Source organism: Penicillium digitatum, chromosome 1 (genome assembly GCF_016767815.1).
Source record: "Penicillium digitatum chromosome 1, complete sequence".
NCBI lineage: Eukaryota > Fungi > Ascomycota > Eurotiomycetes > Eurotiales > Aspergillaceae > Penicillium > Penicillium digitatum.
Window position 1 is genome coordinate 252,080 of NC_089384.1, and position 25,118 is coordinate 277,197.

Here is a 25,118-nt window from a genome sequence, read left to right on the forward strand (position 1 = left end):
AAGCAAACAGCAAACATGCAAAGCAATGGTTGGAGCGGTGATTGGATGCAAAGGTGAAAGAGAGAAGAGGAATAAGGAAGTGAATAAAGGGGGGATAAGATCCCATCTAAGCGTGACACCCAGGCAATGATCTCATTCATCACGCCTGAACAGGTAGGCGCTTTTAACGCGACAGCGAGATACTGTACTCGTCACTGCGGTAGCTCTCGCCCGATTGGGTGCGACGGCATGTGACGGTGGCTAGCTGCGCTGAGAAATACACCCGCGCTAAGAGATACTTCTGCGTGGTGATAGCAAGCTATTGATGCCCCGGCGATCCCAGTGAATTGGGTAACGGACTTGCGATAGCCATTGAACTGACCGAGAGATCATGCCACAATCCAAATCGACATTGACACCAAGCCCCAATCACTGACTGAATCTAAAACGATTGTTGAATGTCGCTGTCTTTTTCAACTTGACACAATATGTCAATAACTACACGCTTCTTGTCGCAATATAGTACGAACGGTCTAAATGGGTTATGAATGGGCATTTTGGTGTTTTGAGCAGAACCCAACGTATCCCTTAGTGAAAGGGTATAATCGATTTAGATTAATGAACAAGTTTTCAAATAGAACCACACGGGTACTATCACTTTTCGGCTAACCCTACATGTGCTTATGATGGGATATGCTAGTTTCCTATTGCTTGTCTCTTGCTTGGCAAGTTTTGAGTAACACAGATTGTGCCTATGATATAAACTACAGGCAATGGAGAGGTTGTGGCAAATAGTGTAGGCACCAGTGCGTTAATGAGCCTATGCACCTTTGTTGCAATCAAATGTTGATATTGGTGCCTTCTCTGCAAGTTTAGAAATTAAAACTTGGGCTACAAAAGATGCCAGTCTTGGATGTTATTGGTGCCGGAAAAATGATTGGCTGGCAGTTATTCACCGAAAGTTGAATATCATGTAGCATCATCTACCGAGACGTCAAGTAAGAATACTATCGGCCATGGCAAGAGAATTTCTAGGAGTACCAATCCTAGATCTTGTCAATTCAGCTTGGTCAAACTCGCAAGGTGAAGCAACCTTGGGAGGTTTCTCCATTGACAAACGCATCAAATATGTCCACGGGTTGAGGCATGTTGCCCTTTGGATAAAGAATCCGAAGCGATGACAAAAGAGAATTTCATTATAGGAATAAAAGAACTAAGAGAATCAGAGATCATTCTGTTAATATTCCAAAGGTAGAGCTAAATCAAGGGGAAAAAAAGAAGACCTTTGCGCCACCCATTCGCCTAATTCAGTGGCATAATGAAAGAAAAAAAAAAGTTGGCCATGCCAGGGTTGCTCTCGACGAACGGAGCCATAAAATACCCGAATCCATATGCAGAATCAACAGAGAACAACACTCTACCGCATGCCGCTTTGCATCAGTTGCTGGCGTAACAGCATGATCTGGCTTCTTTCCATAGGAGGCAAAGCATCAATAGAAGCCTGGGGCATACTAAGAACTTGTTGAAGGAGCTCCTCCTGGCCGTGCATCGAGGCAGCAGGCTGAACTGGGGGAGGAGCGAAAGGAGTGCCAGTGACAGGCGGTGTAGAGATCTGACCAGGGACACCGTACTGTTGAAATTGTTGAGGGGTTTGCTGTTGAGGAACCTGGGGGGGCTGGGCGGCCTGTTCGACGATGGAACCGAGCAGCTGGTATTCGACCAGATTCATGAGTAGTAAAGCCTGGAAGACAGCATAGGCGAGCTGAGGCGCTTGGCGCAGCAAATCAGTGGCACGGGCTGGGTCAGCAACCGCGAGAGATTTCATTTGGGTCAGAACATCGAGCAATTGATTTGGTGGGAGGGATGCGAGAGTGTGGGAGATGGCGTTGGGGCAGTCGATTTGAGGCGGAAGTTCCACGCCTGGGGGTAGAGGAGGCAGCGGCGCTGAGCCTTGAATCGGTTGCTGCTGTGTGGGGTCTTGGTTCATGAGAGATTGTGATTGTTGTGAGTAATCTGGGGGCACGGAATCCTTCTCGTTGTTGTGAGGCCAATCAACACGGATCTTGCGGCCCATGACTTCGTGATCGTTGAGGTTGCGCACCGCCGAGGCGGCGGCATCAGCATCCGCAAAATCAGCGAAGCCATAGCCTTTGGGCTTGCCAGTCTCCGGGTTCATCATCAATCGGAACTTGGTAACAGTACCGGCGGTGCTGAGGATGTCTTTGACTTGTTCCTCAGTGAGGTCTAGAAGAAGATTAGAATCGCATAGATTATACAGATAGCTGTAGCAACATACTGTAAGGAATGTTCCCCAAGAATACGCTTTTCCCAGTCCGATCAGGCGCCATGATTGCGATAGGAAGTGAAATGCGAGTGAGAGGCAAAGAAGTCGAGGCAAGCAAAGAAACGCTTATTCTGCCCGACTTTCACCCACCGCCCGCAACCTCACCTCATCTGCTTGAGCATCATACCAAAGTTAATCTTCATTCATCCCCAATCCTTTCCGCGCACTACCTCACATCATGTCTCAAAATCAACGGGAGGCCTGGGAGCGCCTGCAAGTTATGCTGTCGAAGCGCAAGGCCGGCTTCGGTGGCGGCATGCCATCCGGTGGTGGCCGAGGAGGCATGGGACTTGTCGGAACTCTTGTTTTGGCCGGTATTGGCACCTATGTCGCATCAAATGCTCTTTTTAACGGTATGTTGAGCTCATTTATCAAGAAATTAAGCTTCTAACTAGCTTTTAGTGGACGGTGGTCACCGTGCCATCAAATACTCACGCTTAGGTGGTGTTCAGAAGGAGATCTACAACGAAGGTTTGAAACTCACTAGCCGAATAAAGGAGCTCTCTCTTACATTTGGACGATTTCAGGAACTCACTTCCAAATTCCCTGGTTCGAAACACCCATCATCTACGATGTCCGCGCCAAACCTCGCAGCATCCCTTCTCTTACCGGTACCAAGGACTTGCAAATGGTGAACATCACCTGCCGTGTCCTCTCCAGACCCCGTGTGGATGCTCTCCCCCAGATCTACCGAACTCTCGGCCAAGACTTTGATGAGCGTGTTCTGCCTTCTATCGTCAACGAGGTGCTGAAGAGTGTTGTTGCTCAGTTCAACGCCAGCCAGTTGATCACACAGCGTGAGAACGTTGCCCGTCTGGTGCGGGAAAACCTCGCTCGCCGGGCTGCCCGTTTCAACATCGCTCTGGACGATGTTTCCTTGACAGTACGCACCTTCTTCCTCCTTCCTAGTGCAAACAGCTGCTAACACAGCATCTCCACACAGCACTTGACCTTCTCCCCCGAGTTCACAGCCGCAGTTGAAGCCAAGCAGGTCGCACAGCAAGACGCTCAGCGTGCTGCATTCCTGGTTGACAAGGCCCGCCAGGAGAAGCAGGCCTTCATTGTCCGCGCACAGGGAGAGGCCCGCTCTGCCGAGCTTATTGGTGACGCCATCAAGAAGAGCAAGAGTTACATCGAGCTCCGGAAGATCGAAAATGCACGTCACATTGCTCAGATCATCCACGAGAGCGGTGGCAAAAACAAGCTCTACCTGGACAGCCAAGGATTGGGCCTGAATGTCAACGCCCACAACGAAGAGGGCAAATAAATTCATTCCGCTTGAAACTTAATGGCGCTGCTGGAGGGATGTGAATTATTGTATAAATAGCTGGATTACCAAGCATCTAAATGTGGTCTCTTCTCTTTTTTTCCCCAAGGTATTTTCAAAGCAAATTGTCACAGGTTGTAGATAGCTGTAGACCTCCAATACTCGTGTGTATATTTTCTCCATGCGGGGACGAAGGCGGCGAGACAATTTTTCTTACACGGAGGGGCACCACTTTCAGTCTGATAACAGCTCTACACACCTGACTAGCAAAAACTAGCAAGTTTGAGATTAAATTCGTGAGTAACATTTGAAAGAACAAGCCAAGCTTTTTTTTAAAAAAGAAATAATTCTTCGTGAACCTCCACTAATAGCACCCAGATTATGCCCGAAGTTATCGACGATACGGCAGTGCACCTCGGTGAGGTTGACATTGACCTTGACGTGCAAGAGATCCTCCTCGCCGCATCGCAGCATGACCAGCCCAAGCTGCGCCAGCTACTCCGCACCCAGTCCACCCTTCCAGATGGCGCAAACGTGAAAGACTCCGAGACCGGCTTCTCACCTCTGCACGCCGCAATCGCCGCCTGCGAGCCCGATACAGAGACCCTCGGCACGAATGGCGCACTTATTTCAGACTCGAACCCCAATGACCTAGACGCTGAGACCGTGAAATCAGCAGTGGAGACAGTCAAGTTCCTCCTGCAGGAGGGCGCTATCTGGAACGATCTTGATGCGAAAAACGAGACACCCGGTTGCATCGCGCGCCGCATTGGCGCTCTTGAGCTATACGAGTTAATTGTTGACGCAGGTGTCCGCGCAGAGTTGCTGCTGAACCGCCTCGACGCGTACGAGGAGCTATCTGACGACGACGACGAAGAGGAGGAAGCCGAGGTTGAGACCGAGACTGCACCGGAACTCATCGATGCCTCTGCCGAAGCCACAACGGAAACCACAACCACAACCACCCCTGCCAACCCCGAAGTGTCCAACTCACAGTATCTGGAGTCGCGTCTGAACATCTCGAGCGACCGGATTCTGGACGCAGACCAGAACGGCGTGATGATGCGGTGGGAAAGCGATATCATGCGCAAGTCCGCAACAGCGCTGCTTCCGACACCCGGGCTGAAAGTTCTAAACATCGGTCACGGGATGGGCATTGTGGACGGATTTTTCCAGGAGCAAGGACCGGCTGTGCACCACATTGTCGAAGCGCACGAAGAGGTCGTTACGGAGATGAAGCGACGCGGGTGGGATACTAAGCCCGGTGTTGTTATCCACCAGGGTCGCTGGCAGGATATTCTTCCTGGTCTTGTGGCGGCTGGGGAGACGTTTGATGCGATCTACTACGATACATTTGCTGAGTCGTATAGTGATTTCCGGGACTTTTTCTCTGAGCAGGTGATTGGGTTATTGGAGCAGGATGGTCGGTGGGGATTCTTTAATGGCATGGGTGCTGATCGCCAGATCTCATATGATGTCTACCAGAAGGTGGCGGAGATGGATCTCTTCGAGGCTGGGTTTGATGTGCAGTGGGAGGAGATCGCCGTGCCCAAGTTGGATGGTGAATGGGAGGGTGTGCGTCGGGCTTACTGGGTTGTTGATCATTATAGATTGCCACTGTGCAAGTTCATGGATTAAGGAGGATATTTGAGGATTTCATGGAAATGTGATGTTGAGAGAAAGGACATTGGATGTCTATGACTGAATGCGACGCTTGAAAATGCTATATAGTTAGTGGCTAAAAGTAACGATGTACAAATGATATCACAGTTGAATCAAATCCACCGCTGAGAAATCTGGAGGACTGCGACTGAAGATAGTCCGACACTTGCCGTCTAGCGCCTGGTACTCATTGCTGATCCAGATATGTTTGCTAAATCGTTGTGTGCGGTAGACTTCGTCATCACTAACGCCCAAATCATCACGCGGAATCCAGATGACAGGCCGCTTGGCGCGAAGGGCTTCGTGCTGGAAGGCATGCTGCACCAGCTGGTCCCGCTCATCCGGAGTAAGATCCTCTAACTCATCGTGAATACCAGCAAAGAGGGCTTGGCCAACTGTGCTGGGGGCTGGTACCTGGGCCTCTGTGTCTTGGGCGATTTTTTCCTGCATATTCCGTAGTGTCGGGGTGGAGGGTGTCGAGTTCTGGCCGAAATACTTGGATTTCTGGTTTGGTAAGTTGGACGCCCATGATTGACGTTTATTTCCAAGCTTAGGGGGTGACCAGAGATCCGAATTCCGTTGCTTCTGGTCTGGGTGATTGGTATCCAGAGATTTCATTTCGATTTCTTCTCGCATCTCCTTTCCGTGCTGGCGCTCTTCGTGTTCACGCTTAGCGAGGGTATGTTCAATATCACTATCCCCGTCATCGTCATCGTCAAGAGCGAGACCGAGGCGAGCGTGCTGAGCACGGCGGAACTCATCATCACGTCGAATAGCATCATCTTCCAAGGTGATCGGCAGATACCGAATTAGTGGACTAAACGCATCGTTGAGAAGAATTTGGTAACCGGCTGTCAGGATTAGAACCACGATCATGCAGATAGCCTGTCCCTTGCAGGCGACCTCGTTATCGGCGTTCCGAACCAAGAAGAACAAGCCGATCAGACAGACTTCCATGATGTAAATTCCAGTGAATAGCTGATTGATAGCTCGAGGGAAAAGAAGGCCGCCGGTGTCAAAGCGAAACTTGGTGACATAGAGTGTATTATAGCGATAGACGAACCAAAACAAGCCGAACGTGATGATGTTGAAAATCAAAATCAGAGGTGCGATCACACAGTAGATCAAACCTAGGAAATTGTTAATCAACGCGTCCAATCGAAAGGACTAGACAACTTACCAATAGAGGCTAGAGTTGTATAGACAGGGAAGAATGTGCCCCATTGCATCTGGTTGAGGTTTGTTGTTCGTGCCCACTTCATCCGGGCAGTTGAGTCCAAAATTGGAGCTAAAATGAACCAGCTCACTAGGCCAAAGATTTGCACAAGAGCACCGGCACTCACAGACATGGCTTGTAGAATCATGTAAGAGAAGAAGTAGTTACTAGACTTCGGGATGTTCACTGCTAACATCTGCGGCCAGCTGGTCACATCAGTGACGTTCTCAATGATTGTCGAGAAACTGGAGGCGATTGTGACGACCAGAAACAGCTGTACAAAGAGGAAGGCAAAGTAGTAGTTTTGGACAGTGAGCTCAATGGACATGCCAGTGAAGAGGCCCTGTGTGCGGCTCAAGAAGCGAAGCATGAGAGGGAGTAGTGCCATCAGGATAGCTAAACACAGCGCAGGAAGAATACCCTGAATGGCCGAAATGAGCCAGTCTGGTAGCTTGCTAAGCCAGGCAAGCCATGGGAATGCACCCTCCAGATATGCCAGTTGTGACATTAGCCCGGTGAATGCGACGGGGAACGCCCATCCAAGGACCATTGCACAAACTAGCGTGATGATGCCGAAGGAACGTAGATATCGTTCCCACCATTTGATCGACATATTATCCCAAATAACATCGTCAGGAGAGATTTCCACCACTCGGGGTGCCATTTGCTTGGGGAGGTGGTGGCTAACAGCTTGACAGGCCATATGGGCTGCAACTTGGTGATTGAACTGGATGAAGGCCGAATTCATCAAAGGAAACTTCTCAGGGTGCTGTTGGTCGATTTCGATTTCCAAATTCAGACGAGCGAGCTCCTTGCGACAATAATCGATGGTATCAACCTTTTGGCCTAAAAGCCAAATCGAAGGCATCCAACTCCAACCAAATATGGGTAGACGCATGGTATCTCGATCCTTGGGCCGGATGTATTCCTTCCACAGTGGCTCTCCGTAATCTTCATTTTCGAAGTTTTCATTGTAGGCAATGGGGTACTCTTCTTCTTCCAATTTATCCCCCTCTTTTCGGCCATCTTCGAATTTTTCATTTTTTTCAGGTTTCGTGTAGTCACGATGAGGTGCATCAGTTGTAGGGGTTTCAGGTGCAGTCAGTGGAAATTCGTCAGCCTCACGCACACCCTGCAATTTTGTATGAGGTGACTTTCGTCTCCAAAATGGTGGCTTCGGCGGAGTCGTTGAGTCGGAACACATGGTTTCATTCTGGCTTGCAGTCTTTCCTAACATCTGGCCTGAACTGAAACTCAAGTGCTGACTTCGCCGCAGCCCTACGGGTCTGGCGGGCTGTGTAGCAGGCCGGCTGTCAGAATCAAGAGGATCGGGGACCGGAGGGGTGTTTCCATGAGGTGGGAAGGTGTCCGTAGTTGCAGAATGATCGGGGCCCGGGGAAATATCTAAACGAGCGTGAGGCGGGATGATATTGTCTGTAGTGGCAACGAAGCCCCCGGTTCGAGCCAAAGGATTCTCGAAGCCGTGCTCAACCTTCCTGAAGCCTCCAAGCACCGTCTTGCCGAGTTTTTCCACCTCTTGGCCAACCACCCCAGCGGCGGCAAAGGCCGGGTCAAACACTCCTCGTCCGTCCTCCGACCGTTTCTCTTGGAGACCTTCTGGTTGTCCATAGAGCATTTCTCGTACCGTGTGGGCCTGGTTAGGATTACCAGAGCTGACACCAGGACCCATGGCCATTTGGGAGGCTCGTTTGTCAGTCGCCTCTTTCTCTTTTTTCTCTGCGCTTGATTGACTTTTGCCGGCCTTCTTTGCCTCCTCCTTAGCCTTTTTGAGCTGTGCTTTTTTGCATTTTGCGATCAAATCCGTCTCGGCACTCTCAAGCTTGAGAGCTAAGTCGTTTCGTGCTTTTACTTTCTCGTTCAACTCGTCGAAGTTGCGGTTGAGCCAGATGTTCCGCAAGCCCCCGGGGAAAACATCGAAAAGCTGATCAAGGGCATCCATGCTGAGCCAATCAGGCGGGATAGAAGTAACGAGCACGGTGGTAGCAGAAGCACGGAGTCGATGCTGGGGAGATGTCAAATAGGCCTGTCGCAGGCGAATGTAATTCCGAAGTTCATCAAAAAACACAGCACAGACGTAGACAATGGTAATCACGGCCATTACCAGATGAGCCCAGTACCGATCCGTGTGCTCGGGGGTAATGTTACCCCAGGCCAACTGATCCAAACCAGTGACGCTATACTTAGTACCTGAGTTGCCATGTTCGTATGTCTGGCCCTTACCACCAATACGGTTGATTGGGATTAGAACCGGTAAAATCACAAGGCTCAGGGGAAGGAAGATCTTCAGAAGCATCCGCAAATAGCGCAGGAAGAAGTATGCATCAAGCCCACATTTCTGGATGAATTCCGAGCTGGACGTACGAAAGACTGGGACAATCCAACGGAAGAGTCCTGGCGGTGATGGGGTCGTGCGTTCTCTATCTGGAACCAAATAGGTTCGCGGTTGACTGGACATCAATTTAGTCAGTTCAATGTCCACTTTCTTCTTCCCAGTGGGGTTTTCGGGGACTTACTAAATTCGAGTTAGTTTACCCTTTAGTAATAAAAAGAGGAGAAATTCAGCGACAAAGACAACAACGGCTGTCGCCAGAGACGCCAAGAAAGTCGAGAGTGAAACACCTTCAGCGATTCGGCCTTGGCCACCGGTGTGTTCCAGCGCCTCCTCCAAGCCTGAAGACATGGCGATAAGCCCGGCTATTGCCGAAGGGAAAAAGACGTTAGGAGATTAGGAAAGCTATGACGCTAAAGGGGTGTCGAAGAAGCTGTCACCGCAAGAAGCATCACGAGATTTCGTTGTAGGCACCGATGGATGTTAAAAGTGATCGCCCATAGAATGGGAGGTTTGAATAAGAAATAACTTGATGATAAGAGAGAAAATAAATCACAAAGAAATCCACTTGAGCGGACTTCCTGAGGCGCCAACCTGATCAGCTATGGGGAATGAGAGCCAATAATGTCGAATTTGGTCTTTGAATGATGTCTTGGTTAATGAGGTGAGTGGCGCGAGGACTGTGCTAGCGGTCTGATCAAGAAATTGAGACGTTGAGGAACAGGGATGATTGGAGGAATCGTGGGAGCGCCGATCGAGGATACAATGACATCAGGCGCTAAGTGAAACAACTAAGTCACGGCGGCTTTGGATGGATTCTAGTGAAAGGAGAACACATTTTGCTTTATGTAACCTAACACCACAGCGTTTCATACTCTATATTTATCACAAAGACCACTCACTGCCTTTTCATCTATGACACATTTATCATGATAATTGCGAATACCTACTACGGTAGTAGTGAAGCCCTGAAGCTTTTGGAGGGGGAGAAAAAAATGGAAAGAGCGGTGATTGGCCCATGAAATTAAGATGTGGCTGTGTTTTATCATATAATGGGAAGGATCGACCTGAGGACCAGCCACAGGGTCAGGAACTGCATGTGGCTAGAGTTGAGAAACACGTCGGCCCAAAGCGGAAACCACTTAACGCGCCAGTCACGTCCACGGTGGCAGAAACCGCGTTCCGCCCACAGCTTTTTGCTCTTTCTTTCTTCACCTAAATTCCAAACCACCACTAGCCCACCTGACCATCGTCTGGTATCAACACAATAATTCATATCCACCATGTCATCACCAACACAAAGACGGAGGGGTCGTTCATCTAAAAATCCAACAGCATCCCCCAGTTCTTCGTCCCGACAGGAGCCCCCTAGCAGCCCGAATTTCCAAGCCACCCCCCGTGCCTCGAGACGTCTGATGGCCGAGGGAGCCGCACCCTCTTCGTCCCCCATTTTCTTCCAATCATCGCCGACCAAGGGAGATAACAATTTCGAAACCCCGGATGAACGCATGGCCGATGCCAGCTCAACAGTTGACGATGGCGACAGAACCCCGCGGGGCAATCCCGGTGTGAGAGGTATGAATTTTGTTTTAGCAGAACAGTACCAAATTTTGCTTTCAACTTAGATCCCTAATCGCCCACTAGACTCTTCTCCTATTCATTACATTCCCAGTTCTAGCCCAACTCGAGGCTTCGGTCGTTCTGATGTCCGTTCTGACATCCGCTCCGATGCATTGAGCACCGCCAGCAGCGGATTATTTGTATCACCAGGAGGCCAGAGCCGACGGGCAGGCCCTCGTCGTAGTGATTTGCACTCAGGTGGCTTTGGGTCTACTCCCAGTCGCCGTAACCGTGTGTTCGTTGATGCCAATGGAATGCCCACGGGTGATACCATGCCTCGCTCCGATGCCACTTTCTCGAACATCAACCCTGGCACCTCTGAGGCTGAGGCTATGGCCGGAAATTCCACTCGTGTGATCTGGGGTACCAACATTTCGATCCAGGATTCAATGTCGGCATTCAAGAACTTCCTGTATAATTTCGCCACAAAATACCGCCTCTGGGCTGACGGTGCCACCGAGGACGAAACCAGAGTTATGGGAGAATTAGCAGAGAGACATGAGTGCATCACCATGTGCAACAACATGCGACGTCTAGGTGTGACCACATTCAATCTTGATGCTGCTAACCTGAAGTCGTATCCGTTGACTCGCAAACTGTGGCATCAACTTTCCGCGTACCCGCAAGAAATTATTCCTCTGATGGATCAAGCTTTGAAGGACGTGATGGTGGATCTGGCCCTCAAGGAAATGGACGTTCTTCGGTCAGAGAGCCAACGCGCTGCCCAGCCTCGTGACCGACGTGGTCAGCCAATCCTCACCTCGGACAATGTGCTTCCGACTGTCGATGTGCCCGATCTGGTAGGTGAAGTGGAGGCGATGACATTCAAGGTGCTTCCCTTCGGCCTGGATCGGACCGTCAACATGCGTGATCTCGACCCAGCCGATATGGACAAGCTGGTCAGTATCAAGGGTTTGGTCATTCGTGCTACTCCCATCATCCCGGACATGAAAGAAGCTTTCTTCCGGTGCAGCGCTTGCAGCTATGGTGTGCAAGTCGACATTGATCGTGGCAGAATTGCCGAGCCAACAGTCTGTCCACGAGACTCTTGCAAAGAGAAGAACTCAATGCAGCTCCTTCACAACCGTTGCTCCTTCTCTGACAAGCAAGTCATCAAGCTCCAGGAGACCCCAGACAACATTCCTGATGGTCAGACTCCTCACTCGGTGTCTCTGTGTGTGTATGATGAGCTAGTCGATGTTTGCAAGGCTGGTGACCGTGTGGAGGTGACTGGCATCTTCCGTTGCAACCCCATGCGTGTCAGTGCTCGCCAGCGCTCGCAGAAGTCCCTTTTCAAGACGTATATCGATGTTCTTCATGTGCAGAAGTTTGACCGCAAGAAGATGGGCATAGACATGTCCACAGTCGAGCAAGAAATGTCCGAGCAAGCAGCAGAGGCAGATCAAGCGCGCAAAGTCTCGGCCGAAGAAGAAGAAAAGATCAAGCGGACTGCTTCTCGTCCTGACATCTACGACCTGCTGTCTCGTTCCTTAGCTCCCAGCATCTACGAGATGGACGACGTGAAGAAGGGCATCTTGCTGCAGATGTTTGGGGGCACTAACAAGACCTTCCAAAAGGGAGGTAACCCACGCTACCGCGGTGACATCAACGTTCTTCTGTGTGGTGACCCCTCGACCTCCAAGTCCCAACTACTACGTTATGTTCACAAGATTGCCCCACGCGGTGTCTACACCAGTGGTAAGGGTTCGTCGGCTGTCGGTTTGACTGCCTACGTGACTCGTGACCCAGAGACTCGCCAAATGGTTCTAGAATCTGGTGCCTTGGTACTTTCTGATGGTGGTGTTTGCTGTATTGATGAGTTCGACAAGATGAACGATTCCACGCGCTCTGTTCTTCACGAAGTCATGGAACAGCAGACCGTCTCTATCGCTAAGGCAGGCATCATTACTACCCTGAATGCCCGAACATCTATCCTAGCCTCTGCCAACCCCATCGGCAGCAGGTACAACCCTAAACTCGCTGTACCGCAGAACATTGATCTGCCACCCACTCTGCTCTCTCGTTTTGACCTGGTGTACTTGGTTCTTGACCGTGTCGACGAGACGGAAGATCGTCGCCTGGCCAAGCACTTGGTTGGCATGTATCTGGAGGACAATCCTGAGAATGCCAGCTCACAGGAAATTCTGGTAAGTAACCTTTCCTGTGCGATAAATTGTAAAGATTTCTAACAATTCAATCTAGCCCATCGAATTCCTTACGGCCTACATTACATACGCCAAGACCAACTGCCACCCTGTGATCACTCCAGCTGCGGGCGCTGCTCTCACCGATGCTTACGTGGCTATGCGCCAGCTCGGTGATGACATCCGCGCCCAAGAGCGCCGTATCACTGCCACGACTCGACAGCTGGAATCGATGATCCGACTTTCCGAGGCGCACGCACGCATGCGTCTGTCCCCCGAGGTCACCGTCGGCGACGTTGAAGAATCCGTGCGTCTGATCCGCTCCGCTATCAAGCAGGCCGCCACCGATGCCCGAACCGGTCTTATTGACATGGGCCTTCTGACCGAAGGTAGCAGCGCCGCTGACCGTCGTCTACGCGACGACCTGAAGAAGGCGGTGCTGTCCCGCCTTGATGAACGTGGCGGAGTGAGTGGTGGTGCGGTCCGCTGGACTGACCTGTATCGCGATGTGAGCGAGCAGAGCGATAACAAACTCGACCACAACCAGTTCGGTGATGCGGTGCGCTCGCTGGAGACGGAGGGCTCGGTGAGTGTCTTTGGTGAGGGTGCTCGTCGCAGTATCCGCCGGGCGGCCATGAGTATGTCCTAGGTGGCTGTGATGATACTATGATGTGACGATAGATTAGGCTGCATTTAATCTCTGGCTGAGGGTGTTTTGGTGTTGGTGTTTTAATGGATAAAGCTATGGGATACGGCCTCAGAACTGTTGTATTGTAGATTGATAATGTTTTTCCACTCTCGTGAATCAAAGTTGCTGGCTTGGTTAGAGACTAAGACATGTGAAAAAAGTGTAAAATCACAGCATCTAGCTAGACCCAACGAGCACATTGCCCCGGGCGGGGCTCGATCATCAGGTGGCGACTCATGTCCCCTGCAACAAGCATTGGAAAAGAAATTGGCAAGGAGCATGTTTGGGTTTGGAATGCGCGATACTCTCTGGCTCAGTTAATTATACTTCTCAGTACTTTAATAAGTTCTCGGTAGATTAATGAAAATTAGGGGCATTAAAAGAAAGAGAGGTGCGGAGCACAGCATACAACATACGGAGTAGACACAGAGAGAACCCTGGGCAGAGAGAGAGAGAGAGAGAGAGGGGGGGGGGGGGGGGGGGGGGGGTCCACGTGCGCTGATGACTGGTCAGATTGTCAACGTCACCAAGGGGTGGATGTATGGGGGATACAAAGTTACCATACCAAAATTACCAGAAATACTAGAAATACCAGAAATTACCCAACTCAGCAGAAGTACGTCTAGAATTGCTATGATGGTTCTCCTTATTATAACCACTGTCTAGCATATTGATGGAGATTTGAAATCAATCGACCTAATAAAAACATTCCAAGTCCATTTTCCAGCTAACTACTAAGTCAAATTCCCCTAATTCAAACGATATAGATCACATTGTTTCACGACGATTACTAGATCACCCTCGATGAAACGATGGGGCCGTCACCCGCTAGTCATCGGACTAGCCGAGTTCGGGGCCCCATCATAGCCTCTTTGACCTTTTAATCTTCGCGAAGCTAGAACCCTCCGAATTTGGCGTCCCTGCTCCCCTCACCGGGTTCTTATTTTTTGTTTCTTTTTTCCCCGTCATGAGCTTGGGATATACTCGACTTTCTCTTCTTTACATTCTCCCTGCCCACCATGAGGTATGAAACTCCTAACCCAGTTATCTTCCAACCATTCCACTTCCCGCGCCTTCAGCGTACTGACACAATTGTTTCACAGGTTCGGTGAATATCTCAGTTCTTCTATGATCAAGGAATTCTATCCTTACTACATTGCCTATGACGATCTCAAAAAAGCCCTGAAGACCGATTTCGTCGATGAGCCAACCGCCAACAACGCCAAGCCCGCCCGAAAAGAATGGACCGAGGACGATGAGACACACTTTGTCTCCTTGCTCGAAAGTGAGCTAGAGAAGGTGTTCCTATTCCAGAAGCGCAAGAGTGAGGAAATTGTCGCCCGCATTCAAGAAAGCGAGCTCGAAGTGAACGACGTCGTCTCCCGTCTGGACAGCTCGATCGATTCCCGTCGCCAGAGTACTCGAGCTTCTCGCCCCGCGCCCACCGATGCGGATTTCTTGATGCTTGAGCAGGTGCTCAGTGATATCATTGCTGATGTTCACGACTTGGCCAAATTCACTCAATTGAACTACACGGGTTTCCAGAAGATCATCAAGAAGCATGACGTATGTTTTTGCGTCTAATTTTCGAGTCGGGTCCCCAATTCACTAATAATCGCACAGAAAGAAACTCAATGGTACCTCAAGCCAGTCTTCGCGACACGTCTGAAGGCCAAGCCTTTCTTCAAGGACAACTACGATGCTTTTGTCATCAAACTATCCAAGCTGTATGACCTGGTCCGGACCAAGGGTAACCCGGTCAAAGGTGACGCATCCGCTGGTGGTACCCAACAGAACTTTGTGCGTCAGACCACAAAGTATTGGGTGCACAGGGATAATATCACGGAGTTGAAGCTGGTGATCTTGAAGCACCTGCCAGTGTTGGTCTTCAATGCCAGTAAGGAGTTCGAGGAGAAGGACACCGCCATCTCCTCTATCTATTATGATAACACGGACACGTGGGAGCTGTATCAGGGTCGCCTGAAGAAAACAGAAGGCGCTGAGGCCATTCGATTGCGTTGGTATGGTGGGATGGAAAGTGACCAGGTTTTCGTCGAGCGAAAAACCCACCGCGAGGACTGGACGGGAGAAAAATCCGTCAAAGCCCGTTTCGTGCTCAAGGAGAAGAACGTCAATGCCTACCTCGATGGCCGGATGACGGTTGAGCAGATCTTTGACAAAATGCGCAAGGAGGGTAAGAAGAGTCCGGCGGAGATCGATGATTTGGAGCAATTAGCCCGCGAGATTCAGTACCGGATCATTACTCGCCGCTTGGTGCCTGTCACCCGTACATTCTACCACCGTACTGCATTCCAGCTGCCAGGTGATGCTCGTGTTCGAATCTCTCTTGACACGGAACTGACCATGGTCCGGGAGGATAACCTGGACGGCCGCCGACGGTCGGGCAAGAACTGGCGTCGTATGGATATCGGAGTCGACTTCCCATTCTCCCAGCTGCCTCCAGAGGACATTGACCGATTCCCCTATGCCGTGCTAGAGGTAAAATTGCAGACCCAGGCAGGTCAGGAACCTCCCCAGTGGATTCGGGATTTGACTGCCAGTCACCTGGTTGAGGCTGTCCCGAAATTCAGCAAGTTCATCCACGGAACAGCGACCATGTTCCCTACTCGCATCAACCTGCTTCCATTCTGGTTCCCCCAGATGGGTGTGGACATCCGCAAGCCCGCCAGTCGCGAATTCGGTATCCACAGACCGCTGGCGAGCACCTCAATATCCGCCAATGATGAAGATTCGGATGATGATGATACTCCGGATACGCAAGAAACACCTCCAAATGGAGAAGCCACCGAGCACCAAAACGGGTTGTTTGAGACCAATGGCAACGAACTGGATATTGAAGAACGCATCGCCGCCCAGCCCTTGCCTGGCGACGAAGACTACCCCTTGTACGACTCGGACGACGAATCGGTCTATTCCGACGAACTCGAAGAAGCCCGTCGCATAGGGGGTGCGTACTACGCGCAGCAATTAGCAAAACACTATCTCTCTCGAACTGGCCACGCTGTCGCACAGGGTCTCATGGCGATGATCCCCCGCCCTCGTCCAACATCTCTGCCTCCCCCCGAACAGCGTGGGATCGCTGTTTTGAGTAGCCACCGACGCACCCTACAGCGCTTCCAGGCTCCCCCGGGCAAACGTAAACTAGCTCCATACCATTCCGTACATCTATCAAACTAACACAAAAATAGGCATCTTTGTTCCCATCCGCGTGGAACCAAAAGTCTACTTTGCCGCCGAACGAACCTTCCTCTCCTGGTTGGAATTCTCCATCATCCTCGGTGGAATTGCCGCAACCCTCCTCAACTTCGGCACCGACACCGCCACCCTCGTCTCCTCCTGGGCCTTCACTATCCTCGCCGCCGGCGCCCTCGTCTACAGTCTTTTCCTGTATATCTGGCGCGTCGACAAAATCCGCAAGCGTCGCGACGTCAAGCGCGTCTACTACGAGCGCTGGGGTCCGACGGTCGTTAGTATCGGACTCGTTGTGATCATTCTGGTAAACTTTGCGCTGCGCGTGCGCGCTGGCGGGTTTATGGCTGCACCGGGATCGGAGCGTGAGCATCGGCATGGTGGACATGGCGAATTGTAGAACTCTTGGTTTGTTTGTGAAAGATTTGGGGGAAAAAAACTGAACTGCCTTTTTGGGGGAATTTTTTTTTGTTGGGTTGACTACCTTCTCCGCTGCTCATAGGCGGGCTCTCATGTTTGTATCTACGTGGCGTTTGGGCTTGGGCGTTGGGAATTGTAAATCATGTACAAAGCGCATACATGCTACTGCAAATATGAGATTGGCACTCAATTGGTGTCCAGAGTTGGGTTTCGTTGCTTTTGTTTTGTAGATTTTCATCCATGTGACCCGTTCAGGCCAGATTTAAGAGAGCATGTGGTGAGAAGGATCTGTTATATTTAGCAATGCTACTCAGGATAAGACATGTCATCTTCACAATAAGGTGCAGGCTGAGAAGGTGAGTTCAGAAAGACATCTTCGAAAAGATTGCCGAATGGAAACGAGAAGGGAAACGACATGCCCATACTGTCTTGCGGAACTTGATCAAATATACCTCCAGTAGGGTTTATACTTGAAAGAGTGCTTTCGTGATCAACTTGACGTCCACTTTGCATCGATGACCCCGTTGCTGGACGCTCTGGTACTGCGCCATCTTGTGTCTGCGCACCAGCAGAGTATCGCCTAAGCAGGGAATCAAAAATTGGATAGAAGGCTGCAACCACCGGGAGCCGATCTTGCAGCTTGTCAAGTATCAGCATACAAAACCGGGCGCGATGCTGTGAGATCATTCGGACACCAGCATCCCCTCTGTAGATGTTGACTATGTAGGTTGAGAGAACCGACAGCGCGGGCGCGATTCTGGAAAGATTTTAGTAGAGATACTTGGGGCACCTTATTATCGGGGGATAGAACCCACATGCTAGCTGAGGCTGCATATAGAAGATCTTTTGCCATGAGTATCTCGAGCATGTGGGAGATATCCGTGCATATCTCGAATGTCGGAGTGTCTGACCCGGTATTGAGAGAGAATCTTGGGTTGCTTCGATGCAGAGCTAGTCGGTATTCCCTGTAGACTCAATGTTCAGAGTGGAGAGCTTCTGAAGAGCGATTCGAAGGTCAACTTACTGGTATAATATATGAGTCATTATAGCCCACTTGCTACTATTTGTTGACAAAGACTTGAATTCCGGAGGAAGAGATGAAAACCACAAGTAAATTTGCTCTAAGCAGATATCTTGTGAGTGACCAGTATCTTCATCATATCTAATAGTGAAGAAGCGATCCACTATAATGTCTGTTAGCAGTGAAACAGATTAAGCAACAGAATGATGGGATGTCGAACCTATCCGAGCTAGTTGCACAGTATTTATCGCGAAGGTATTTGCCTCATTGCGGCCTTCTCGGAAGTTTCCTGTCTCTCGAGACTCAACTTGTTCAAAATCTGATTCTGACAGAGGGGGCACATTGCAAAGTCTTCCTTGGGCGTGTGGAGGACGATCAAGAAGCATGGACAGGTTTATGTCTATGGCCTTAAGGTAGTCAGACAAGTAGCAGACCTTGGGATTTACGGGTAACAACTAACATATACCATCCACCACAATCTCCGCCAGAGTTTTCGATCTTTCTCTTCGAGACGGATGTATGACTTTCTAGAATACTGATTAGTGAAACCTCGTACAAGTTGGAGGGACTAGTAGCCTCACGCTCGATGTAGCCCCAAAGATTGTGCCATTCCCACAGAGATGCCCACCCAGTACCAAGGATCTTTGTGTTCGAGAAGACCATTCCACCAGTAGCGCATAAGAAATGTAGCCTGAATGGTCACGATGGCATCCGTTTCATATCCAGCATCATAAAGAGATTTAGCTCGCTGGTAAAAGGTAAGGCTTGCAGCGTATCGGGACACAAACCCGGCATCAGTAATGACGGAATCCGAACAATATATAGTAGCAGCGAGGTAAATAGCATTCAAGAGCAGGTGTGAAAATTTGCCTTCCTCGAGAGTGACAAGAAATCTCGACCAATCAAGAATAGGCAGTGCAGCAAGCGAAAAATGGAAGTAAGCGTCGAGAAGGGCGAGACTGGTCCCTTGTGACGGGAGATCAAATGCGCCTTGACTCTTCAGGCGTTCGCCAGTAGATATGTGAAGTCTATCGATTGCCCGCGCCGTCGACCTGCCCAACCGGGCCAGCATTGCTCCGTGGAGGTGGTCTTGAAGTGGACGAACATCCGTCGTGCCCCCAAAGGGATTTCCAAATTGTTGGATCAAGTAATTAAGATTAGAAGGATCGCCCACATATGGAGTTTTGCCGCTTGGCCCGAGAGCGGGGAAACATGGCTCTTGCTGTGGCTTATCTCCATCGCCTTGAGCATAAGTGGCCAGAGGTGGGTTTGAAGTTATCATTCCCTGATACGGCACATTGCGAGAGTCCTCCTCGATGGGTAGAAGAGGAAGCTTCCGTTTCCTAGATCCGATTAAGTACTAGTATGATGGCTTGGTCTTTTTGAATCCTACCTTCCACGACGAGATATAATCAGTTCACATTGGCGCCGGGCTTTCCGGCAGTTGGAACAACTGACGCCTTCACTACGATCGCATTTGACTCGTCGGTCGTGACACAGGCGACAGGCGACTTTAACTGGAATAGCGCGCGGCATTTAAAAACGGTGAAAGGGCACCTGTTCGCTTGTGAGGTCGGCGTCTTGAATTCGGCGAAGTTGGTGAAGAAAGTCCCACCAAGTCGCCGAATTCTCACGTGTCTGATTGGCCACCGTTATTATGTCTCCCTTTTCATTGGACGCTCCACACAAGCTAATTAAGAAATAACTATAAAAGTTGTCTAAGGGGGAGAAATTAGCTGATTCTACCCTTTACATCTGACTTCTCGAGCTAGCAACATATTCAGGTTTAGCTGGTGACCATGCTTTTGAACACATCCTCTCGGAGCATACTCCGACACTCCAGTCCACAGCAATGGTCAAAGTGTTTCTTGCCCACCATCGCAACACGATGCCTACGCACATCTTCAGAACCTAAAAGCTCTACCACTACACCCGTACCATTCCAAAGTCAGAAAGATGGAGCGTCGGGGTATATTCTGTATGTTCAATGTTGTACTAACTCTCCAATTGGTCTGTAGTTCTAACATGTTTCTGCTGCTCAGTACCAAGGCCGACGGGCTAGTAAACTGGGCAAGACAAGGCTCCCTTTGGCCCTTATCATTCGGGCTCGCCTGCTGTGGAGTCGAAATGATGCACACCTCAATGCCACGATACGATCAAGATCGACTGGGCATTATTTTCCGCGCCTCGCCACGACAGGCAGACGTGATGATTGTGGCCGGCACGGTATCCAACAAGATAGCGCCAGCGGTGAGACAACTATATGATCAAATGCCCGAGCCTCGATGGGTGATTAGTATGGGTAGTTGTGCCAACGGCGGAGGATATTACCACTACAGCTACAATGTTGTACGCGGCGTGGACCGTATTGTGCCTGTGGATATTTATGTGCCTGGATGCCCACCGACAGTAGAGGCTCTTTTGCAGGGTATTTTCCTTCTCCAGAAGAAGATGCGGAGGACGCAGGTGACCAGGATGTGGTATAGGCGCTAATTGGGGACTGAATTGGGGTATATATGTCATAACGAAATCCAATGCTGTCACAGCTCTGGAAGTTGTATGGAAACAACAGTCCTGTCCATGCAAGATGCCAAAAATGTATTACTTATTCCTCCACCTCGATCTGCATCTCTCGCTCTAGAAGATTATGCGCTGTCAGTTTAGATCTGAAATCAATTCTGCATTTTGCTGAAAAAACGTACCCCAGATCTTAATCGCATGCGAAATAATCGTCTCAGCCTTAGCCATCAATTTCGCAGTATACCTCTCTGCCTCTGTCGGATAGAGCTGACTTTTCTGTGCTTTACGAGGATTGGCCTAAACATACCAATGACAAGTTAGCAGACGATCACACATCAAGTCTTCGAGACATGCAAAAAGAGAAAAAAAGAAAACCAAAAACCCACCATCATAAGGACAGGAACCAAATCCTTAGGCTCCGCCTCGGCCAAAGCCCTTAAATTCCTAAATCCATTATCCCTTAGCAACCGCGCGGTCCAACTCTTAACAAAAGTAACCTGCGCCATCTCGAGAAGATCCGCACGAGCACCAGCCTCAAGTCTATCGCGCATGTGATCCAGAACAGCAGCCATCATGCCCCAGTTCATACGTTGGCAGAATTTGACAATGCCGGCGGCGAAGCCGTGGCATTGCTGTGCTAGGGTTTGGACTGTGCCGCGGGGGATTTTGTAGCGCTGGGCTATTGTTGAGAGGGGAACTTCGTTGCTAAGATCACGGAGTTGGAAGGCCGTGTAGGCGCGGCGGTAGATGCGGGCTTGTTTCATTTGTATTGGGGTTGTTTCTTTTAGGGAGGCGCCTGATTGGACCCTGGTGGATGGGGTGTTAGTTTGGGTTTGGCTGGGAGGTGTGTGCGTGTGGGGCTGTGTAGAAGGAATGGAGTATGTAGGGTAAAGGAGGAGTACATTGTGTTAACAAAACCTGGTTGGACTCCAACAAATTGCAGAGCTCGGAGACCGCTTTCGTCTAGCCGGTCTAGTTGATCACGGAATATTTGCCAGTCGATGGGAGTGTTCATGGCTGCTTGAAGTGGGGTGAACATGTAGAAGATATGCATGTCACCGTCCATTACGAAGGCCTGTAATGCTCGTTTAAGCTCTTCATGAACGAACAAGCCGTCTTCGGGTGAAAAGGCCGAGGCCACGACTGCCTGTCCTAATGGTGTAGCTTCATAGGATTCGTCCTCCCGGCGAATAAGAAGTTCTTCGTCGACTAGTTCCTGGAGAGCGGTTTTCATGATAGTGTATGCAATTTTCTTGTCCAATGTGCGGTAAAGAAGCGTGCATCGAACAAATTCTTTGATCGCCTCGCAGCCTGATACCAATCCCGTTGCCACGGCTTCGAGCAAAGCTCTTTGGGGCGTGAGTGAATGATTCAGAAACATCAACAATAGAATTGGACGGGAAATACATACCGCTTGAGGCCCCTTTTCTCCGGTGCTAGACAGCTCTCAATAGCTGGCATATCAGCGTCCAACAGATCACAGACAGCCTGCATATCAGCTTTCACGCAGATGAGATAGGTTTCGCCGGCATCATCTTTGCCTTTGCGGCCAGCACGACCGCACATTTGCCGACTGTTAGTGTCAGCTTATGCTCCTCAATTCAGAAAAAGGCACCTACAACATAGCTGGACCTACTAATTCACGGCCCATGCGCGCACCGTTGATAATAACTCGTCTCGCCGGGAGGTTTACACCAGCGGCAAGACTGCATGTGGCCACGAGAACTTTGATCACACCCTGGTCATATGCCTGCGCAATTAGCTCCCGCTCTTCCGTGGTCATGCCCGCGTCTAAGTGATTTTTAGTAAGGGTGGAAGCTCTATTTTAGATGTCAGAAAACTAACTGTGGAACCCTGCCCCTTTGATGATTGTTGTCTCCAAAGCCGGGTCCAGCCCACAGGCGAGGCTCCGCAACTCTGCGAGAAGGTCGAGTCGCTTGTTCAACTCTTCGGGCTCCGCTGGCGGCATTGCTTCACCGATAGTCGCAGCGTGGACTTGGCATGCATTACGACTACCACAAAACACCAATGAACCAAACCCAGCAGCTGCAGTTTCGACTGCTAGCGCTACCATGGCATTTGTGGCGGAATTGCTGAGCTGCTTAAAAGTAGAAGGTTCAATGATTCGTTGGGGAGGAATGGTATCGTGTAAGGACGCAGCAGCAGTCAGCTTGGAGGCCGTTTGGAACAATTGCCTCGAGTTTGCAGCTGGGTAGATTCCATTCTCGTATACCAAGTATTCGTCGATGGGAATTGGCCTGTATGTGGAGATGTGGAACTTGGCATTCATCCATTGTGCCAGCATCTCGGTGTTCTGTAGACCCGTTAGCGTAGGCTACCGAAGGATTGAACCATGTGCTCACAGAAAGCGTGGCACTCATCCCAACAATCTGGATGTCCTGCTGTAGTAACAGCAACTTCGTGACCATCAACTCCAGGAGATAACCCCGATGTTCGTCATCGAGCATGTGCAACTCGTCGAGAACCACGACTCCCAAGTCTCCAATGCTACACTCTTCTATCGCGCTGTTTATCAACGAATTGGCCTAAGAAAAGAAAGATCAGAATTTTGCAAGCACCACTGAACGTCGAGCGTGCATACCTTCTCTATCGTACAAACGGCAATATCAGTGTCAGCCCAAGTTGTCGTAGTCCGACTTCCACCAAAGAAACCTGTCACCCTTATATTCTTCTGCAATTTCTTCCATCGCCGGCGAGGAAATTTAGAGTCATTTCCATCGTCGTCCGGCATGTTCTTCTCCACATCTTGCACAATGCGACGCATCCACTTGAGCTTTTCTTGAACTAGAGCGACATAAGGCAAAACCAATAGCGCCTTCCGCCCCGGGTTTTCAATAATGCGTTTCAAAAGCAGAACATCCGCAACCAGGGACTTTCCCCCGCCCGTCGGGGCCGTGTAAACCAAATGACGTTCACCGGAGAGCAAGCCCCTAGCCAGAAGACACGATGCCTGCCACGGGTAGATATTTCTTACACCCAGGGTGGCAAAATTAGTCGTGAGAGCGGGCGGCAGGCCATACTTTGGATTCGACAAGGATAGCAGTGGATTCTGACTAGAAGGAGGGGCAGTCGCAATCACAGCCTTTTGATGATCATCTGGGGATGGTACCGCGCGCGCGCCGAGATGAATCTTGCTGGCGGTAAAGCGATGGACCGGGGCGGTTAACAGATCTCGGGCTGACTCCAGCGAAACTGATTCCAGTATGGTATCTGAGTTGACATTTTGGCGAAGGAAGGTAGCTTGTTTTACGACTGGACCGGATGGATAATTGGGGACCTGCTCTGTGGGTGCTGAAGGGGGTCGCTTCTGTCCTGCCACGGGCGCTACGTGATACGCTTGTCGACGGGCGATATCAATGGATGTCTGGAAGCCGCGAGACTGGACTTGACCCGATGTCGACATGCCTGAAACACAGTTCGACCCATTCGTCTGGGGAGGAGATAAACGAATGTTGGATTTAATCAATATTTGCCATATCTCTGAATCTCAAAATTTTTATCATTAAGCGTTGATGTGTATAACAAACTCACGTTTTCGTTGTTTTAACTACGCGGCTCAGTCGCAGTTTTTGCCTGAGGCATGATAGATTACATCAGCAGTTATGTCATCCACTCAGATCCGCCAGGGCTCTGAACTTTGATGTTCCTGAAGGACATCGATGATCGCCGCATTTTCAATAATGTGCGTATCGCGGGATCATTACTCTTATTGCATACTATTATGCTCTCATGCTTTGCATGATTGAACTATAGTTCCGATATGGCAACCCTAGAGTCCCTTGCTCGGGGACTACACCAACCTTGTACAAGATCGTACTGATGTGGAGGCCTATGTGGAGGCCGTTCTTCCAAGCCCTGCCCTGATTAATGTCCACGGGTACGTTGAAGAAACGCACAAAAAAGCAAAATGCGATATTCGTAACCCCATTCTTGTCAATGGAGGGCTAAGAACAATTGGCGCACTTCCGTCCAATCTCGTGTGTCGGAGCCGAGAGGGTCGGCTGACGATCTGGAGCTAACGGTGGGATTTTCCTGACGCGGCTGGACATCGTGGCATCCTCGGAAGACATCCTCCGAACCTACATACAACATCCACGTACAACATACATGTGCACTCATATTGACTATACTTGCTGGGGGAACATAAGAGCAAATTGACTGGGGGAAAAAAGACCAAGATCCAGATTGACGTACCCTCCCGAGACCAGGTCCTCTGTACAGAATCTGAGACCCGATCGGGGGTGGAGGCGTCATAACGACTGTATCATGAGTCGCGCGTACCACGTGTGCATTAGGATTAGCAGGATTAGCAGGATTAGCAGGATTAGCAGGATTCAATGTGAGCAAGATTGTGAGGTTCCAGGTTTGTATAGCGACAACATGGAATTCAGTCACCATGCAGACGTGGAATGTGAGATCCCATGCTGTATTCTGAATTCTCCATTTCCCCTGGAAAAGGTTGCAAGGGAAGGGTTTCAAGTCAAGTTTGATACATAGGGGGAACACCTGTCAACCAAGATGTGAACCAATCGTAAAGGTGGTAACTGTAATTGTCTGTTGTCCGGGATAATTGGGATCTATTGTTCCTCGGAGGTCTGATCGCCGTGATATCTCGATGAACCTGATCTGACCTCAACCCTAGGTCAATTCCGAGGT

The 25,118-nt window shown here is 50.1% G+C and overlaps 9 protein-coding genes across 9 annotated transcripts; 5 read left to right on the forward strand and 4 right to left on the reverse strand.

Annotated features, from left to right (window-relative positions):
- Positions 1 to 1,396: 1,396 nt before the first annotated feature.
- Pdw03_2396 (Polyadenylation factor subunit CstF64, putative) lies at positions 1,397 to 2,327 on the reverse strand (the record flags this gene model as incomplete). Its single annotated transcript, XM_014681658.1, has 2 exons — positions 1,397 to 2,223; positions 2,276 to 2,327. 2 exons carry the CDS (start codon positions 2,325 to 2,327, stop codon positions 1,397 to 1,399), a joined length of 879 nt encoding a protein of 292 aa, XP_014537144.1.
- Positions 2,328 to 2,501: 174 nt separating this feature from the next.
- Pdw03_2397 (Prohibitin, putative) lies at positions 2,502 to 3,590 on the forward strand (the record flags this gene model as incomplete). Its single annotated transcript, XM_014681659.1, has 4 exons — positions 2,502 to 2,676; positions 2,726 to 2,794; positions 2,851 to 3,206; positions 3,267 to 3,590. 4 exons carry the CDS (start codon positions 2,502 to 2,504, stop codon positions 3,588 to 3,590), a joined length of 924 nt encoding a protein of 307 aa, XP_014537145.1.
- A 21-nt stretch (positions 3,591 to 3,611) lies between these two features.
- Pdw03_2398 (Arginine N-methyltransferase 2) lies at positions 3,612 to 5,228 on the forward strand (the record flags this gene model as incomplete). The annotated part of the gene is made up of 3 exons (XM_014681660.2): positions 3,612 to 3,630; positions 3,858 to 3,886; positions 3,969 to 5,228. 3 exons carry the CDS (start codon positions 3,612 to 3,614, stop codon positions 5,226 to 5,228), a joined length of 1,308 nt encoding a protein of 435 aa, XP_014537146.2.
- A 126-nt stretch (positions 5,229 to 5,354) lies between these two features.
- Pdw03_2399 (Putative DUF221 domain protein) lies at positions 5,355 to 9,169 on the reverse strand (the record flags this gene model as incomplete). Its single annotated transcript, XM_014681661.1, has 3 exons — positions 5,355 to 6,382; positions 6,433 to 8,936; positions 9,003 to 9,169. 3 exons carry the CDS (start codon positions 9,167 to 9,169, stop codon positions 5,355 to 5,357), a joined length of 3,699 nt encoding a protein of 1,232 aa, XP_014537147.1.
- A 932-nt stretch (positions 9,170 to 10,101) lies between these two features.
- Positions 10,102 to 13,231, forward strand: Pdw03_2400 (DNA replication licensing factor Mcm4, putative; the record flags this gene model as incomplete). Its single annotated transcript, XM_014681662.1, has 3 exons — positions 10,102 to 10,393; positions 10,463 to 12,585; positions 12,641 to 13,231. 3 exons carry the CDS (start codon positions 10,102 to 10,104, stop codon positions 13,229 to 13,231), a joined length of 3,006 nt encoding a protein of 1,001 aa, XP_014537148.1.
- Positions 13,232 to 14,289: 1,058 nt separating this feature from the next.
- On the forward strand, positions 14,290 to 16,880 carry Pdw03_2401 (Vacuolar transporter chaperone (Vtc4), putative; the record flags this gene model as incomplete). Its single annotated transcript, XM_014681663.1, has 4 exons — positions 14,290 to 14,294; positions 14,374 to 14,836; positions 14,894 to 16,427; positions 16,480 to 16,880. 4 exons carry the CDS (start codon positions 14,290 to 14,292, stop codon positions 16,878 to 16,880), a joined length of 2,403 nt encoding a protein of 800 aa, XP_014537149.1.
- A 326-nt stretch (positions 16,881 to 17,206) lies between these two features.
- Pdw03_2402 (Fungal transcriptional regulatory protein, N-terminal) lies at positions 17,207 to 19,457 on the reverse strand (the record flags this gene model as incomplete). Its single annotated transcript, XM_014681664.2, has 7 exons — positions 17,207 to 17,657; positions 17,716 to 17,865; positions 17,925 to 18,084; positions 18,142 to 18,328; positions 18,382 to 18,448; positions 18,503 to 19,264; positions 19,315 to 19,457. 7 exons carry the CDS (start codon positions 19,455 to 19,457, stop codon positions 17,207 to 17,209), a joined length of 1,920 nt encoding a protein of 639 aa, XP_014537150.2.
- A 591-nt stretch (positions 19,458 to 20,048) lies between these two features.
- On the forward strand, positions 20,049 to 20,414 carry Pdw03_2403 (NADH-ubiquinone oxidoreductase subunit B, putative; the record flags this gene model as incomplete). The annotated part of the gene is made up of 1 exon (XM_014681665.2): positions 20,049 to 20,414. The coding sequence occupies one exon, from the start codon at positions 20,049 to 20,051 to the stop codon at positions 20,412 to 20,414; it is 366 nt and encodes a 121-aa protein (XP_014537151.2).
- Positions 20,415 to 20,526: 112 nt separating this feature from the next.
- On the reverse strand, positions 20,527 to 23,865 carry Pdw03_2404 (DNA-directed DNA polymerase theta, putative; the record flags this gene model as incomplete). Its single annotated transcript, XM_014681666.1, has 9 exons — positions 20,527 to 20,558; positions 20,624 to 20,738; positions 20,828 to 21,248; positions 21,344 to 21,790; positions 21,853 to 22,014; positions 22,061 to 22,232; positions 22,287 to 22,755; positions 22,805 to 22,987; positions 23,044 to 23,865. 9 exons carry the CDS (start codon positions 23,863 to 23,865, stop codon positions 20,527 to 20,529), a joined length of 2,823 nt encoding a protein of 940 aa, XP_014537152.1.
- Positions 23,866 to 25,118: the final 1,253 nt, after the last annotated feature.